Source organism: Sceloporus occidentalis, unplaced genomic scaffold (genome assembly GCF_023333645.1).
Source record: "Sceloporus occidentalis isolate IW3139 unplaced genomic scaffold, rSceOcc1.0.p SCAF_3, whole genome shotgun sequence".
Lineage (NCBI taxonomy): Eukaryota > Metazoa > Chordata > Lepidosauria > Squamata > Phrynosomatidae > Sceloporus > Sceloporus occidentalis.
This window is the reverse complement of record NW_028316983.1, coordinates 144271858-144290850: the sequence shown is the minus strand read 5'-3', so window position 1 is coordinate 144290850 and position 18993 is coordinate 144271858. Positions and strand designations below refer to the sequence as shown.

Below are 18993 nucleotides of genomic sequence, written 5' to 3'. Positions count from 1 at the left end.
ATCCAATAGGAAGTATTGGGATTGGAATCAAAATAGGAATTCAACTGTTTAATTTCCTTTTAAAAAAAGACTTCCAGGGAAAGAGTTCTGTTCCTACTGCACAGAGTGTGGGCTTCATTCAGTACATACACATTAAAAGGTAGAGAAGGAAGTACATATGCTAAAATAATCCCTATCTTGTGCTAGTGCTGTGTGAATGCACTGCCTCCTCTAAACCTTCTAATCAGCACATCAGTAACAATGAAGTGAAGACCATGGAAGAAAATTCCTAGTTGTGTTAAGTCTTGTTGACTTGAATTCCATGCTCATAAGGGAAAGCTACACTGATGACATATTTATTAATAGAATAATGTTAAAATTATTCAAAGTAGCCCAATTCATACTAAATATTTCTGTTAAACCTTTAAAGTACTGAAGAATCCAAGTCCTACAACAATCAATCACTGGCAGGTTTAAAAAACAGGAAATGGAAAAAATGAACAACAGAAAACCATAGAGCAGATATGGATACAAACGTCTGACATCAAGTGATGAAAGACAAACAACAGCAAAAGATCAATAATTTTACCCTTACTTTGAGTTTGGAAGGTCTGGATAAGCACACACTCTCAAAGTTTTGGAATTTGAGCCAACAGCATACAGACTGCCACTCGGATGAAAAGCCACAGCTCTGACAGCTTGTGTATCTTCTAGGGTATTGATACAAATGAATTGCTTTTTTGATTTGTCGTCCTGTTGTGTCAAAAATAATCACAAGTAACTATTTTTCTATAGTTCTGCACATTTTCAAGAATGTCACAGATAAAATTCTAACATTACTAGGAAAAAGTTGCATACCCGCTCCACATAACTAATATGGAAAACTCATAATGGATGGGCACCCCACCTCCAGATGTTCTTCACTGGATTACAGAATTCAAAATGAAGGTAACTGTGATATATGTATACACTTATCTTAAAAATAGGATTTTTAAACCCCTTTCCAAAATATATATGACAAGATCAAGTTAAAATGCTGGAGTCTGGAACATGCATTTTCGTTATACAAGTGATTATTCCTTGCCTAAGAAACCCTATGAAACTGATGAGGTTGTCATAAATTGGCAGAAGACATAAATGCACACACACCCTTTCCTGGATGAGAAATACTGATGATGTTGTGTTCTTCCCAGTGTGCAATGCCTACAATATGTCAGTAGGTGTCACTACAGCGCACCATCTAGCGAAAGAACACAAACATAAGAAACACCCATTTAGGGTCCGCCCTCCCAACCTGTAAAATCACAACAACAAACATGAAGTGGTCTTTCAGGAGTGCCATACCTATATTAGTCTCGATTCTGAAGCTGTAGCATGCTATAGTTGGTATAAATATGTGTGAGAGAAGACCTGAAGTGCACTATCTAGGATAGGCATGTGAACAAATTCTAAAGTCTAATAAATCTTTAATAGTTTTATACTAACAGGAAAAACCTGGTATCTGCACATATAAAGAGATGTTTTCCATATCCAAATTCACTGCAGTGTAAGGTAGTATGAAGTCCTACCTCATCACCTCTTGTCCGATTTCCTGGAGAGTCTTCATGTTGTGCCTGAATGGCAGAATGCTCTTGTATTCTATTATAATGCACAAAATTAAATTGAGAAGAATGAGATAAAAACAATAATTTCTCTTTTGAGTGTAAGTAAAATGAAAGTTTGAGAATAAAACCATGAAAACGGGAAAGGATAGCAACAAATAAGAGACCTCTACAGCTTACTGAAATTAGTCTGATCCTTTGGGTGTAATAACTTCTCCCTCTTTTTAAAGAGACAACTCTCCTATCAAATGCTGGCAGGAAGCACAATGAATGGTAAGGAATGTATATTAAATTGATTTACATTTTAATTTCTATTAATCAACAGCGCTGACAGACAACAAAGTGTTCAGGTACTTACGTTTGGTTTCCATGGACAGGTGATTCTTCAAGGGATGGTATTTGATTAGCCGACCCAAGTTTTTGTGGAGTGCTTGTATTAATGTTTGCATTGTCATTTGCAATTCTCTGACTAGAATCTGGAAGTTGAGATGTATTTCCTTTGCTCCCATTGCAATACTGACTTAGTGTCTGTACGTCATTTCCCAAACTGTCCATGCCCATATTTAATTCCCCCAACTTCTGAATAGACCTGCAGGATATTTTTATTAAAAAAGAAAAAACAATAGTGTATAAAACATTAATATGCACAGCAATACTGCCACCAACACTATTTCTTTTTGTTTTCAGTTTGTTGTTTTCTTCTACACATGTTCACATTTATAGAAACAAACAACAAATTAACATAAATCTCCATTTATACAGCCTTTAAAATATACCATTATAATATAGTGTTGGCGGATGCAATGTATGAAACAGAAAATTAGGGAATTTTGTTCTTAAAGTAAAGTTATATTTAACCTTCATATTACCAAACAGACATTTTAGTAGTCACTATTATGAAGAATCTACACAGAACTAGACTTACAAAGTAGGCATTTTACAACATTGTCACCTCAGGAGTTTTAAACCATGTCCCTAAGGTTTAGCCATCAGCCATGTACCTTTTTAAAAATTGTCCCAATCAATCTACTGAATTTTGCCCTTGGGGTACATTTTTGTCCCACACAATATAATGTATTGGGAGAAAACATGACTGACACCCTTTATGTTTGAACATAATGTAGAGAAGCAGGTAAGATGTGAGACCAGTCCCTCGCTCAAAGATAGGAATGCAACAACTGCATGGTCAAGTAGTCCTATCCAGAAAGGACCAAGTAAGAGATAATGAGGTCATGAAAAGGCAGGATGGAAGGAGTTCATGCAGACATCCAAAGACAGTTCACCACAGAGCAGCCAGAAGCATTATTTAGCACCCAGAGCCAAGGAAAAATGAAAGCAAATGATAGTGCCAGGAACTGCTCTTCATAGAAAGCATTTTTTAACTACATAGTCCATGAAACAATTAGAGAACCACAGCTTGTATTCAGGGCATGGAGTGAGAGTAGCCCTACCAAAGTGAGGAAGGGGCTGTAGCTCCTAAAGTGCGATGAGAAGGTGCCCCTTTCCTAGTTGCCGTGGCCCCGATCTGGCCTTTCGAGGGCATGCAAAGGAGCAGCAAAAAGTGGCTACCTTTTGCACCCTTGAAAGTGAACCATAGCCACATTGCCACAGCTATACGGTGCTCCTTTGGCATTGCGTCATATGGACGCAGCACTGGAGGAGCACCATGATGCTGCACACCGTGTGGAGTGGCGCGTGGCATCAGGGTGCCTTGGGGGCGGAGTCAGGCATATGTCGTGAGGATGCTATGCCCCGACTCCACCCCCATGCCAGCCTTAATGGCTGGTGTGTGCAGGGCCGAAGTCCCTTGATATCACTAAGCTCAATATGTGCATTAGTGTACAACAAAACATGTTGGGGTAGCTGTTTCATACAGCCGTATGGCTTTTTCGCTTCAGAGCAATGATGAGCTCAAGAAATGTTTGCATCCATGAAATATCTGAGGTTTGACAACAGGAAAGTAAAAGTGATACATATGTAGAGTCACTGATCAACTGGTTGCCTTTCAAGACAAGTGGATTAGGCTGAACAGTTTTAAGTGTAGTACATAATAGGGATGGAACTTATCATTAATGAACAGGTACTTCAGAGGTAAATGCTCATTCCAGCAGTGTATGCCAACTGAATAAGGAAACAAAAATGTGTGGTGATGCTGCAATGCTGAACACATAATATCCTTTGAAAGTAGACATTTCCCTGGGCAGGCAACCTAGTACGTCACAAGAATCCCATCATTACAAGGTAAATGGATGAAATATGGTCAGAACTGACTGAAGATCTACCCATCAAAGACCTCGTGTGTGTTCACACCATCCCACATAATATGCCAAATCATTACCAAACCTAGTAACTTCTGTGGTAGGGCAACAAATTGGAAAAAAAACCCACAAAACAGCAGCAGATAGTATACCACATTTAGAAATTTCCTTGTAAGGACTACTGTGGTTGACATGATTGTCTACTGAGGAGCTGTGCTGACATGCATGACTGGCAGAAAGGAATATCTATAGCAAGGCTGGCATCAAGAATGACCCTTCAGCATTATTTTATTACTGGGATGGAAAACTATCCCATGATAACAGTAATGCTATGCATTCCTGGAAATACATTGAAAACAGCTGTTTTCTTTCCCAATTTTCTTATTTTTGTGTGTGTTCAAGACAAGCAAGTAACAGTGGTATTTTTAAAGGCACAAACTGATGCACATGCACGCGCACGCGCGCGCGCACGCATGAATGCACACACACACACACACACACACGAAAAGGAGGCCTGTCAGCTACTTGGAACAAGTGTTCTGTCATATTTGGCAAATTCTTTTCTGGCTCTTGATGTATGGACATTGTGCAAGCCCATTTAATCTGCACCCACAGACTCTCCTGTGGACACTAGACATGGCCATCCTCTGAAATGAAATCCTCTGAAAATCACTGCTGTGATCCTTGGAATAGCGGTATATAAATAAAAAAATTATTTATTTTATTATTATTTATTAAATACAATGGAATTTGCTGCTGTCAGAAAACACCCAGAAATCATGTGGATGAGAGTTAAAGTAACTAAATTATAACCAGATTAAGGGATTCTGTTTAGTCACAGTGACAATTTACTTACAAATTAACACCACTGAAACTGGAGTAAAGAAAGGATTATAGCCTTGGCTTTTAAAAAACAAAATATAGGGTTATAACTATAAATTTAGCAAAGCTGACCTGTTAAGAAATTGCTCAGTAAGATTCTGGGGTGCATCTGAGCCATCCTCCTGGTTTACCCCTCCTTCTAATAACATTTGCTGATACAGCTGCCGTTGTTGTTCCTTCTGTTCTAAGTGCTGTTGGTATCGTAGCCGTTGTCTGTAATATTCCTGAAATTGCTCTGTTGAATCACGAAGCTAAACAAGATTGAATATAGTGAGTTGTTGTAAAAGCTTTCAATGTAATAACTCTAATTCCATTTCGTTATCTGCTAATCCCAACACCTGCTTTTTTTTTTTTAACCAAAGGGGAGAGACATATTTATCTGTGTGTAATATAGCCATGAAACCTACTGGGTGACCCTGGCAACGGCAAGTCACACTCCCATAGCCTCAGAGGATGGCAATGGCAAAACCCCTCTGAAGAAACTTGCCAAGAAAACTCAGTGATAGGGTTGCTCAGAGTAGCTATAAATCAGAAATTACTTGAAGGCACACAACAACAACAAAATATAGCTGTAAACATTTGGTAGTATTCACCTTGTTCCCCACTAGAGAATCACCTGGAAAGTCACATAGACATTAGGAAGCTTGCTGACAGTACATTCAACAATAATATATTAACATAAGAAAAAGATCATATGTAAGATTCCAGAATACAATCTCCTGGAAGTACAAAAAAAGAGAAATGTACACTACGTCTGTATTTATTAACACCACATGTTAAGTGTTCACTTACCAGCTCAATAAATAAATAAAATCTTGTTTTGGTCAAGTAGTCACATACAATGCACCCTGCATCATATGTGGCTTTCAGCATACATTGAAAGCTGCACTGGAAGAAGCCTCAAAGCACCCTGGAAGGGGTAATGGCGTGTGCACCCATGGTGCATGTGCTGCGCCGTGGGCACAAGCCCCATTATTTTTAATGGTACTTGGGCATACGCGGAATTCCCTTTATGTAGGGGCCCTCAAAACGGACCACTGTATATCAAGAAATTGTTGGTTGGCTGCAATAAGAAATTGCTGTGAAATGGAGAAGCATTCTGAATGTTGGCAATTTAGGGTTACAAAAACACTATAACCTCACTGAGCAATCCAACAACATATTACTCCATATCCTTTCCCAGATTAATGGCAGGATCTCTAATACCCCACAGCCACAATTTGTCTCATGCTGTGCTGAGAAAAGGCAGTCTCAGCCAAAATTAGGAACTATATGCTGTAGTTGCTAAATGCTTTGAAATGATCTCACTCTGGCTACAGAGCTACCACCACATTCCATTTTTTTTTAGCATTTCCAGAAGGATACCACCTAGCATTGCACAATTTCTATTTTACTGTAAGCTGCAAATGGAACTGCCATCAGCAGTTAGTTTCAGTGATATGTTTTTTTTTTGTATTCATGCATGTGATGTATTCATCTACATAGTAAATATCACAGAGAAAATATGTTTATTTCTTCCCCCCAAATTAGGATCTTTTTCAATGATTTCCAAGACTACCATCACAACCACTTATTTAATTAATCATTGAAGTTACTACTTTAAAGCAATAGCAGAGGCAGCATTGAAATAGACAGGTAATGGGTGTCAGTTTTACTCTTCCAGGAATTATTAATGTTCTCCCACACCTTCTTCTCCAAATATTGTAGAAACAGAAATATCAACTAATAGGATTCTGAAGTTCTTTCCTCCTTCTTAAATCTTAGAAACACCTCCTTGCCCTATTATTTTTCTGCTTTCTCTGCTACACTGTTAGAATAACATAAGACAATATGAAAAAAAAACCTCCAGTTTATCACAGTATCTCACTTACCTCAAATACCATACCACATCTTAGAACCTGTAAAATTACAGAAAATTTGTATCCACATTTTCAAGTTTCTAGAGTAGAAATCTTTAAAGGATAGCAACTGAAAAATCAAAGCTCAATGTTTCTATATCCTAATGGATTGTATTTATAATTTGGGCTCCCCCCCCCCCCCCTTATTCCTCTCTAGTGAAATTCGCTGTGCCCTCTCTCAAAGGATGCTCTGGAACAGTAGAGCTGGGATGGTGCAGTGAGAGGGGAAACTGGCACAAATGAGGGACCTTTTACTGATTTCACATTCCCACTAGGTTTTGGGTGACAATCCCCTTGAACCTCAGGGGAGGCTTTCTGGGAGAAGCAGAGACTATAGGGGCAAGTCTGTTGTTGTTGTGTGCCTTCTAGTCATTTCTGACTTATGATGACCCTATCATGACACTCAAGGTTGAGTGTGTGTGATCCACCCAAGATCATGCAGTGGGTTTCCATGGCTGAGTGGGGAATTGAACCCTGGTTTCCAGAGTTGTAGACCAGCACTCAAACCAGTACACTACACTGGCTTTCTAAGGACAGGATAGGAAAATCTTCTTATACTTTGGATCCAACCCATCATGGCAGACAATATATCAAGGTTTTTCCCCATTGTGAGGTTGATTTCTACACTCCTTGGCTAGTCTATGCTGCCCTGTCTCTGTGTTTCAATTCCCATGGGCCAAATCTGACTAAATGTGTGTGTCAGGGATTAAAGATATTCCCCCTCCCCCAAAAATGATTCTAAATATTGGGGCTATATATGCAGTGTAACCATGTATTGCCTTCCGGAAGAAAGGTGGAGCATACATTAAATAAATCAATAAATGGCTATATTATAACATTTTAATCAAAAATTATGATTTTGGGGGGTTTTGTTTTAGAAACACTGACAACTACATTCAAGAAATGGCACAGCAAACACCTTACTATACAAAAATAAGCTTCCAGATCACCATGTTGTAATGGATCTCCCATTACATCAGGCATTCTGTTACATCAAACTAATACAGCAAAGCCATTCAAAGGCCCTCATTATCTGGAAGTAAAAATACTCCATTACCTCATTCTTTTCTTGCTTGGCTGGTCCCTGATGCTGTGTTGCATTTGCTGGCTCTGGCTCTGGAACTGAATTCTGGCACACAGTCTCACTGCCAGATGAGTGCTGGGGATCCACAGGCGTGTCACATCTTTCATGGATAGAGGGGCCAGAAAAAGGAGAGTTTAAAGTTTGTAATGCTATGTGCTTTTAAAATATATTATTCATGTTTTGGCAATCAGCTTTAATATATGCCACAACTAAGCTTAGGGTAGAAAAATCATACTAGAGCTTTCATAACAAGAGTCTTTCCCACCCCAGCTCTCCCAAGCTCATGGCCCTTTGCTATGAGAACAGATGGTCAGAAGGGGAAATGACACAATAAAAATGATTTAACATTTCAAAATGGAAAGTCTGGAGACATAAAATAAAACAAGAGGCAAAGAATGGGTACTGTTGTGTCTCAAGACAAATGCTAGAACAAATTATTCCCTTGAATATAGCAGAATAAACCGGAGTTTGCCATGTGTCCAAGAATTAAATCGCACAGCAGGATAAAGGAAAAAGTATCTCTTCTAACTTTCTGTTACGTGTGGACAAAGTATGAGCTATGGGTTGCATACAGCATACAGCTGTCACAGCTGTGGTTTTGATGTCTCCCACATGGATCAAGAATGTTTTTGACCTAAATGCCCCCTAGGCAGAATGGAGGCTTTTCACCACATTTTGTGGGCACGAAGGGAGAGCCCACCCCTCTTAAAAGTGAACTTCTACTCACTTTCTCTTTTTAAAAAGGCTTCTCTTGGGTGTAAGCAGTGCCTTTAAATTAATGAAAATGCTCCCACAGCCCCTAGCAGGGGTTTGGGGGCAATTAAAAAAAAATTCTTTGGTGGGTGCAATCTTCCAAGGTGTCCTTGCGGGGGGGGGGGGTAATGTGGCACCCAGCCTTCCACAGTTGTCCACCCCACTTTTAAGTTTTAAAGTCTGAGAGATTCTGAAGCAACCGCTCAGAAGTCCCAGCATTTGACAGCACTGATTCTGGAGAATCTAATTCCTTTAGGTATCTAAAAACTTCCATTTCCAGTTTAAATCAAAACACTGAATATAGAAGGTAATTTAAACTTTAAATCTGATGTGTACATCAGAAATCTATGTGTATTTATTCAGAATCAAGTCAGTGATCTTAGTGGACGTGTCTTCCAGTAACTATCTACAGAATCACGGTTTCAGCCTCAAAGCAGAGCCATTTAACTGTAAAATTGTTCCTTAGGTGAAAGATGAAATAATAAGAGTTGAACAACAACTATTCTCTTGCCATTTTTGTCACCTTCTTAAAATCTACAGTTATCACTCAGTTCATTCGCTCTGCACTCCCAGTGAACAATTTGACAATCTAATCCTCAACTCTGGCTGTGATTCATGCTTTCATACAGTTAAATAACTTCATATTGGTCTGATGTCAACCTTTGAAGTGGCTAATATTGTTTACAGGATTTGTACCTGTAATTTTTACTATAAGCATTCATATTAATTTCCACTAAAACAAACCAAAGTTCATGGCAAACAGCACCCAAAAGGATACCCCTACACTCACTCAGCAAAACCAGAAAGAAAAGCAAACCCACAGACAATATGGTAAGAATATGTTTAGACAGAATTATCTCAGTATTTACACCTGAATATGCTAAGAGTGCTATTCAGTAGTCCAATACTGAAGTAATCATGGTACTGTATATGTCAACCTTTCCCAAAAAAGTGTGTTGGTGCACTAACCAGACCTGGGCAAAGGCACATTTGATTACTTCTGTTACACAAATCTAGACTATAGAATGAAAACAGAATCTACCATATTCCCATACTTAAAGGAAGCAGGCTTATTCTATATTTGACCTTCAGACTTAGATCTACGCAACAAAATTTGCTATTGTGAATTGACTGTTTCCCTTGTGATGTAACTATATGGATAGCAATGTACGGAATTACAAGCTACACTGTACTTGCCCTACCTGGAGATGCCATAAAATAGATGAGGTATACATAAATAAATACACCTACAAATGTTGGAGCTGTAATTTATGACTTTAGATAGATGTCATAGATTCAAACTCGTATTAGCTAGAATCTTTGAATTTTCCTTTGTTACTCTGGTATTTGGTTATATTCCAACCCAATGGGTCCTAACAAAATACATGCAGCTTGGCTTCAATGTGCTGCCTCAGTTGCTAAGCAACAAATTTTATGGGCCTGGAAATCCCACTCACCATGTGATACTGGTGTCTGGGTAGCAAATCTCCTAGAACTGGCTCCTTAAGGATGGGCATGATATATATGGAGAAATAAGCAGGTGTTGCCCTTTTACTCTTCTGCTACATACAGATTTGTAGCTGATTTTCCAAAGGCTTGGTTAATACACATTTCTGTATGTTTGGTATGCCCAGCCATATTCCATTCACACTAGTGGGCATGAAACAATGTGTAGATAGGAGACAATGCAATTTAGCAGTGGGTTTCAACTGCTAAAATAGCACTGCCAGGAAGAGTAACTGAAGGCTTGCTCAACCAAAGAGATTTAGCAAGAGTACTTAGTAGTGTGTAGTAGTGCTGAGAGAGTGATGCTAAGGTAAATTAGAATACCAGAGATTGTGCTACTCTTCTGTTCTCTCAATGTATCTATCCATCTACTCTTCTTTTTTCCACTTGCAGAGTCAAGACATGCCACTGTTCACACACACATTTCTAAAAAACAAAAAACAAAAACATTCTTACGTCTTTCCTGACCCTGTATCATTCAATTCCCACCTGTCTTTTCAGTCCAAACTTTTAGAGCAACCACTCAGAATTTCTACTCCTTCCAATCTTACCTTGAATATTTGCTCTCAGTTTTCCACTAAAACAATCCTCAACAAAATTATCTCACTGACTATCTCTTTGACAGACCCAGAGGTTTTACTTTATTCATTCCTTGACCAATTTACTTCCTTTGAATTTTACCTATGCAATTCCTTTGGTGCTCTGAGGCTCCATGATTCTAGCCTCAGGCGGCAGCTCTTCTAACCTGGCTAATTATTCACTCAATATTTTCACAGGACAGAATTCATCTGATTTATTCTCAGAGATATATACAAAATGAGTCTCCCTAATCTGAAATGCTTGGGACCAGAATTGGTTTGCATTTTGGGTAATTTTTAAATTATGATTTTTGTTTTGGAATATCTATGTTCGTGTACATAAGTAATGATATATCCATTACACTGTAGTCTTAAATGCAGTATGTACAACATTGAACACATCTTTCCAATATTTTCTCTAGCTTCACTTTATTCTTTATCATCATCCTTCCTAATAATCAGGCAAAATCTTTACAGTCTTCCCTCTGCTTTATTCATGTATTCATATAATTCTCCATTTATTCATATAATTCATGTCACTTTTCTTGCTGCTTTGCTGAATGTTCTGGTTCATACTCTGGCCAGCTCCAGCTTTCTAACGAAACCCTGTCCTCTCTAAACTTTTGTTGTTCAGCCATAGGTCTTTCAGTTTTATTCAGGAGTCGCTCTCACAATTCGTACCTGGCCGCTCTCCTCCTGATATTCCTGCATGGACTCCACAGCCACATGTCCATTCCTGGATCCTGCACAAACTCCTCATCCTCACTTTCAGAACCTTCCATCACCTTCTCCCTGCACAAGTCTGCTGTCATATCCTGTTATACCCAAATCCTTGATTTTCCTTTCTTCAATGCAGCAGGCTTGCTGCAGCTAATTTCTAGACCTTTCCCCCTAAAATGTGCATACATTACTCTTTTTGTTTGTTCAGTTTTATCTTCATAATATACCTTAGTCCTCATCAAACAATTTCCTTTTAGTCCCAGCAAAGAAAGGAATAATTGGTTAAGGCTCTGGAATGTGAAGAGAGGGTAAGGACTATTAGGTTCCGACAGGTGAGATTTGGGGGAGGGGAACTAATTTGTGGAATAATGAACTTTGATTTTTGGAAAACCCCAGCTTTCTGTTTTTGATAGTGTTTTTGTATGCTGGCATTTTAAAGTCTATGCAGATTTTTCAACTTTTTAAAATGTGGCTAAGCACAGCTTACCGCTCAGGTGACTCTTCATAAATGCTGTGGCAGTCTGTATTCTCCATCATTAGACTTCGAGTAAGATTCTGTACTCCTGGATAATGGAAGTTAGCAAAGGAGTGGGACATGGGAGATGTTTTTGTCCCAAGATCTGTGACACGTTTATCATGATTTGTTAAGCCACAGGAGAGTCCATCCAAGGCAGGGTTTAAAGAGCGTGTCATGTAAGCATCAGCAGACTGAGGCCTCCTCATTGGTGATGATGGGTAAGGAGAAAGTTTGCTGATGAGGGGTGTCAAGAGGTCAGCATAGGCAGCTTTTGTTGGTTTTAGGAGTTTGTCAACATGAATATTAAGCATCTTTTGTTCAAAAGCACAAGAAAAAACAGTAGAGGGCAGATTCTGAAGCCATGACAGCAAACTAAGGTCCAAGTCATCACACCCATTACCACATAAAAGGTCAATGCCAAGCAACACTTCACTCTCCGTAATTTCTTCTCCTGTTGCTTTACTCTGACAGAACTCCACACAACATTCATACAACAGCCCCTTCATCACAAGCTGAAATAAACGATTGTTGCTTGCTTTAAAACCAGCTTCGCTTAGTTTTCTATCTGCAGGAATGAACTCTGCCACCATCACACAAGCCTCTTCAAAACAGTGAACTCGTGCAGTGCTGGGGTTCCAGTCCTTGAATTCTGCGTGGTTGGTGAGACGAGGCAATGTAAGAAGTAAACACAGTTTGCTGTAGTCATCTTTAGAAGGGCAATATTCTTCTAAAGCATGTAGGCACTGCACAGCCTCTTGCATTGTAAATTCCAGCTGGAAAAAAGAACCACTTTGTTTAAAGTAAAACAAACTTACTACAGTATATGTACCTGCATCAAGATGAATTTACATAACTTCTTCTATTGACTTATCCTGATATCATAGGCATGTTTATAAACGTAACCTTCATATGGCAATATAATTCTAATTCATCTGAAATACAACTCAATTTTCTTATAGTTTTTTTTCCCTCCTGTGTCTTTTGCTACATCTTGTAATCAATGGCTACTAGTCATGGTGGCTATATACTATCTCCATGTCAGAGGCTCTACGCATCTAAATAGTAATTACTGGGGAACACAAGCAGGGGGTTGCTATTGTACCCACATCCTCCTATGTGCTTCACATCTGGTTGGACACTGTGGGAATACAATACTAGAGTAAACCAGAACAGTTGTTTTTCTGTAACTCTTAAAATTTATCTGAGTAGGCATTCAGGTCTAAATGACTTTTTTCATTCTTAGATTAAAACGGGAAGCACCCTTCACTGTTACACTGAAAATATAGATACTTATTTTTGAATCATCCCTCATCTCAAATGGGCAGTTACTCTTCTTGCTACTTCAAGTCCGATTAATACTGTCCTCTGATACGGTATCTTATCCTTTTGTATCATCGTACAGCACTCAGGAATGGGAGATGTCTTCTTGTAAATTGTGATGCGATTCCCCTCCATAACTATCAGCTGTAGTGTGAGCTGCATCAGGGAATAGCAGTGCAGCGATACTACTATTTCCCTACTACTATCACTGCCCATTTATTTTATTTATGTCTGCCATGCAAGTGCTCTCAGGGTGATTCACAACTAAAAAAAATCCTATGTAATCAAATAGAAAACAATAGCAGCAAGGAAAACAAACAACAAAACCACAGTTCTGTTGTTAAAACTTTGGGCAAATTAAAAAGGTCTTAACCTGGTGACAAAAGAACACCAAGCTTGGTGCTAGGCAAAGTCTTCATCAGAACAGTATTCCAGAGTCATATTCCCTGAAGGACAAAGCTAAAGTTTCCTTTCAAGAGCTCACCACCAGCCTCATCTCAATAAGTAGACTGATCAGGAAAAGGACCTCTGAGGGATAAATTAAAATTGGCAGAGGCGGGAAGGATCTGAATTGCATATGAATTCCCTCCTCCAGCTAGCATTATGGCAGACTTACATGCTGAGGCTCATCTTCTGCAGACATTGCATTGTTCACGCATAAGGCTTCCAAAAATTTCTGTTTCAGTATGATATAACGAAACCTGCACCCAAGAAAATAAAAGTCTAAATGAAATATGAACAATGATGTGCATTAGCAGGAACTCAGACAGATTATAGCAGTTAACAGTTACCTCTTTTCCTTTAAGTTAGAACATATTCTAACTTAACTAATACTCTACCAACTGTAAACATGCTATGCCCTGATCGTTACAATGAGAGCTTAGTGAAAGCAATGTTATGCTGTTCTATTTATGTAATGAAATCTTTTTATATAATAAAATTTCAGTGCTATTTTTATGATGTTCATAAGAATTTCAGTAAAATTTCAGTGCTATTCTTTATATGGGCTCATGGGAAAGAAGGCAGTACACCTGAATAAACAGCAGCAGTAAACTATGAAGAATATGAGTACAAGCTGAATTACAGTGTGGTAGAAATGGAATAAAGAGGTTTGCAAATGAGTGAGTGGACCTAAATATGCTTCTCTAAATCAGGATCTCTTTTGAGCTATATGTCTTAAGTTTTCCTCAAACGGTTTCTTCCTGAATACAAGGAAAAACCAAGGGAATAAAATATCCCATGAAATCTACTAATATTTTTCCTCTGAGGTTCTTTTTGGTTCCAGTCAATAGAAGTATCCTTCTTCTGACACCCAAACACGCAATTGTTTGGGAACTTTTTACACAGAGATAAATTAGAATTTTGCTGAGGCAGAAGATGAAACTTTATCTTGGCCAGTTAAATATTCTCCAAACCATTTGTGCAACATTATTTATACAAATAACTAAAACTTAAATGCATCAAGTACATTCCTTGTGGGTGGTGGCACCAAAAATACAAAATAGCTCCAAACTCTGAATGAAAACTTTGGTGTTTGCATGCATACTCTTACAAGAATGCGATAAATGGAGGCTGTAATATATTTTTAACCTTATTATACCATTTGGTTGAAGTATTAGTGTTAATTTACCTTTTCTTGTCAAATTTGTCCATGCACTCAAGTGGCTGGATGAACTGAAGAATTTCATCCCACTGACCATCAAGGATCAACTGTCTTTAAAAAATTGGAGAGAAATCTATTCAGTTCTATTAAACTTGAGGGGAAAACCCTAAGCAAACCCTGCCTGTAAGTGCAGCAGCTGACCAGTCAGCTTTACAAAGTTAATGCTCTGGAAAGCAGTTAGTAAGATTATCTCCTCATTTAAACAGATAAAAGTAAAACCTAAATCCTTGTAAATAACATGCCTTTGTAGCAGTACACACTACTCCAAGAATAAATAGCAGATAATCATATTTGGGAAGGCTCTCTACAGGGTGCTTTAACATTTAATCATTTTCCCAAGGTAATCTATTGTTTCATCAAACAAATAATAAAATTCTGCAACTCTTAAAAAAAAAAGAAAAGAAATGAAACAACTGAATAGGACAAATCCATATTACAATACATGATAATTGTGCACTCTTCTATATGAAATGTATGTCATCATATTGTTTGTAGTAAAAAGAGCACACATGCAATCCTAAATGAATAGATACAACTAGAAATATTTTGTATACTCCCCTCCCTGCAAAAAAAAGGCTGATGGGCAAGTCTTGCAAAGCTTCTTGGACTGGGCAAGTTCACTCCAGTCCAAGGATAAACAGCTTCGGCTATAAGCCATATCTAATTATGCATTGAAACAAATGTCTACATATGGCACAATTTATTTGTTAAAAGGAAAAGTTTAACACACTGTAGTAATTTAGAAAAAGTAATTTCCATCTGTTCAATATGTACAGCACACTGACAGTTTTGGTCAGTCTTCCCTTTTTGGTATGGACAACCCAATATTTTCTCATTTCAATGAGTTCAGAGACAGAATTCCAGTGCAATTCTTTAAACATGGAATGCAACAGAATGGAAGTAATGGAAGGAGCAAGTCTGCATGGACATTTCTGGGAACATAGTATTTTGGCTCCCCACCCTGAAGTTAATTGGGTTTCTGCATAGAAGCAAAAGAGACCAATGCATGCTAGCATCAGAGAATCTGTTGACATTTGGCATGGAAAATTATTTGGTGTAGATGTAAAACTGTACATTCACATGGATACAGGGAATGTAGCTATAAACAAAGTAGAACTTGGATGCACATGTAAAACCTGCATAAAAGCAATATGTACAGAAATCTCGTAGCACCTTTGAGACTAACTGAAAGAAGGAAGTTGGCAGCATGAGCATTCATAGACTAAAAGTCTACTTCCTCAGATACCTCTGAGGAAGTAGATGAATCTTATGCATCTGAGGAAGTAAACTATAGTCTACAAAAGCTCATGCTGCCAACTTCTTTCTTTCAGTTAGTCTCCAAGGTGCTACAAGTTCTCTCTACATACTGATTCTACAAACTAACATGGCTGAATATTTGAATTCTACATAAAAGCAAGTTAGCAATAACCTTGCATTTAAATAATGTTGCATCTAAGATAGAATAAAAGTGTGTCCAATACTAATCAAATATATACCAAGCTTCTATTTTACTTCTAATTAAGGAGCTGTATAATACCCTTTCCTGATAATGATTACAATATCCCTTCCAAAATATTCCAACATATGTACCCCACCGCATGGAGGACAGAAAAGTATTTCCCCCTTGACCAAGTGCGTAGCATGCTTCTAACAACAGAATAAATTGAAGGCATTTCTTCAATAAGATGCTGAAGAAACTCAGAGAAATATCAAAATGTCAATAATGGAAATTGAATTCTGCACTGCTGAAGAATTAACTTTGTCTTAATCCAAAATTTTGTTAAGCACATAATGTCAGTTCAATACATATTTAATGGGAAATATATCACACTAATCTTAGCAAAATTTTCAAGTAAATAGGATCAGGTTTAAATATGCCACTGTCTTATACAACATATGTTATGTCATCTTGTGTTAATCCGTGAGATGTTGCATGGCTCAAAAATATAAACAGAAAAATAAATATGATAATATAATTATGTTTGTTACCTGTAAAAGATGTACTTCAAATAACTGTAAAACATGTTTCTGTTACATGACTGCAGGCAACAGGGCTATAACAAACTTTATTCAACAGAATTTGCTCTCAATATTGAAAGGGATAGTGTAATAGAAATAAGGTTAACTTCAAGAAGGATAAAAACTGAATCAACAATGTTTCTGCTTACTTTAAAGTACTCTTAATGCTATAATAGTTTTTACCTTAAGAAAAGCATATCATCTGAAAATAGTCCATTAATTACTCCACTTTCTTTCTCCAGAGCCAGCATACTGATATGAAGTTTTCTTGCGTTCAAGAAATCCAGTATTAATTTTACTATTTCAGCTTCTTTCACATTCACTGTCTCTTCTGCCGTCATTGTGGAAGACTGGAAAGGGAAAAAAAATGGGTCTAATTTATGTCAGCACATAGACAATGACAAATATATTATCCAGTTTGTTTAATTTAAACATGCTACAACTTGTTGGAGGGCTGAAGCATCAAAACCTATGCAGCTTGATACAGCATCAGTAATACTTCAGCCCAGTTATGCAACTATATGTACAGCTGTCTCTTTGCCTTTATACATAGAGCTATGAATATCAATGGGATATACTGTAATGTTTCAGTTAATGATGTTCCAGTTTTCAAAAGGGTTCAGTACAGGAATGGGAAGATATATATTGTGTACACATTTCCTTAAGAAAATATCCACTTTGTACCTCTAAGACTGACAATGGATGAACCCCCTCCTTTTTTGGAACTCTAAATTTTCAAGGATTATGATGTATTTTGGCAAAGAAGAAATATGCACATAATCATATGTAGACCTTAAAATCACATATACTTGAAAAATGCACACAGATTTACTTTGATCAATGGGGAAAATGGTGAAAAAATAGTGAAAAAATATAAAAGGCATACACTGGGAGAAATGTATATCAAAGTAACACAAACCTCTATGTTGAAAGGAGGGGGAAAATCTTGCAATATACTGATACAGAACTAGGCCAACCAGAAAATGCTAGTACGATTTTGAGAAATACAACAAAAACAAAGCTGACAGATTTTTCACATCACAAGATATCAGTAACATGGACTAGTTTTAAATCACTACTTTTGGAGAAAACATCATGCGGCCTTAAAGGAGAACATTTGGTTGAAATTGTGTCTGTTGTATCCCAAAAAACTTTTTTAAAAACCCTGCATTTTAAAATTAATTTTAAACAAAATCAATTGTTCCTTTTCCTCATGGTTTATCAGCATGGTAATTGTATTCCTCATCACCATGTACAGAGATATGAGGGCTGTACAGTGAGGAAAGCTGGTAGAAAGAAAATAAACTCATTTGAGATGTGGAGCTGGAGAAGAGGGCTAAGGATACCGTGGATGGCCAAAAAGACAAACAAATGGGTCCTCAAACAGATCAAGCCTGAACTCTCCCTAGAAGTCAGGATGACTATATTGAAGCTATTGTACTTTGGGCACATCATGATAAAATATGACTCGTTAGAAACGGCAATAATGCTAGAAAAGGTGGTGACAGTAGAAAGAAAGGAAGACTGCTTGCCAGATAATTAAACTCAATAAGGGAGGACATGGGCCTAAATCTGCAGGACCAGAGCAGCATGGCTGAGGATAGGAAGTCTTCGAAATGTCTCATTCATAGTGTCCCCATGCGTCAACAAATTATCACTGATTATCAGTATGACTAAAAAAGGTCTAAAAAGGTACCAATCTTGCAAACTGGTACTTAAATTCTATGCCTATCTATCCCTACATTATGTTCTGCTAAATCTAAATTTTCAAGACTTGGAAACGTACTATGGCATTTTCTGATTCTTTATGTTCCACTGCAAACCTAAAAAGAAGCAAATATGAGAATCAAATGGTATGTTTAGTGGCTGCTGCATTTCTATAAAATAATAATTCCCCTTGGAAATTCTCCAAAGTGAATTTCTAGAAGTTACTTGCAAGATCTTTCTGTTTGACCTCCCGCCAAAATCAGCAGAGGGAGCAGCAATTACAATATTATTTACCATTTAGACGATGTAACTTCTTTTTCATTTTCCACTTGCTTCAAAAATGGAGTACAAGTTGATTGTTTGTATTCCTTCAATATTTGAAGAGGTACAAACAACTAGCATAACATATATTATATGTATATTGTAGTAGTCTACCTCTTGGCAAATTATTGTCCTGTATCTACATACTATAAATCTGTACTTCAAACTAAACCATTTGTACTCTGTA

The 18993-nt window shown here is 37.6% G+C and overlaps 1 protein-coding gene and 1 long non-coding RNA gene across 4 annotated transcripts in view; one reads left to right on the top strand and one right to left on the bottom strand.

Moving 5' to 3' along the window:
* The window catches only part of WDR47 (WD repeat domain 47), a 40153-nt gene that overhangs the window by 7409 nt on the left and 13751 nt on the right, over positions 1-18993 (bottom strand). For 2 of the 3 annotated variants that reach the window (XM_089516518.1, XM_089516520.1), the window contains exons 2-10: positions 16962-17128; positions 14727-14810; positions 13713-13797; positions 11747-12549; positions 7676-7802; positions 4793-4971; positions 1939-2169; positions 1548-1617; positions 575-732 (exon numbers count right to left, since the gene is read on the bottom strand). In XM_089516518.1, coding sequence (XP_089372644.1) covers positions 575-732; positions 1548-1617; positions 1939-2169; positions 4793-4971; positions 7676-7802; positions 11747-12549; positions 13713-13797; positions 14727-14810; positions 16962-17119 — 1895 coding nt within the window. In that variant the 5' untranslated portion in view covers positions 17120-17128. Of the gene's footprint in view, positions 1-574; positions 733-1547; positions 1618-1938; positions 2170-4792; positions 4972-7675; positions 7803-11746; positions 12550-13712; positions 13798-14726; positions 14811-16961; positions 17129-18564; positions 18584-18993 lie in introns of those variants that run through there. The other variant, XM_089516519.1, reaches the window with a different exon arrangement.
* On the top strand, positions 396-17141 carry LOC149316919 (uncharacterized). Its single transcript, XR_016280548.1, has 3 exons — positions 396-927; positions 1811-1853; positions 17021-17141. It is a non-coding gene; the product is annotated as an uncharacterized LOC149316919 (long non-coding RNA).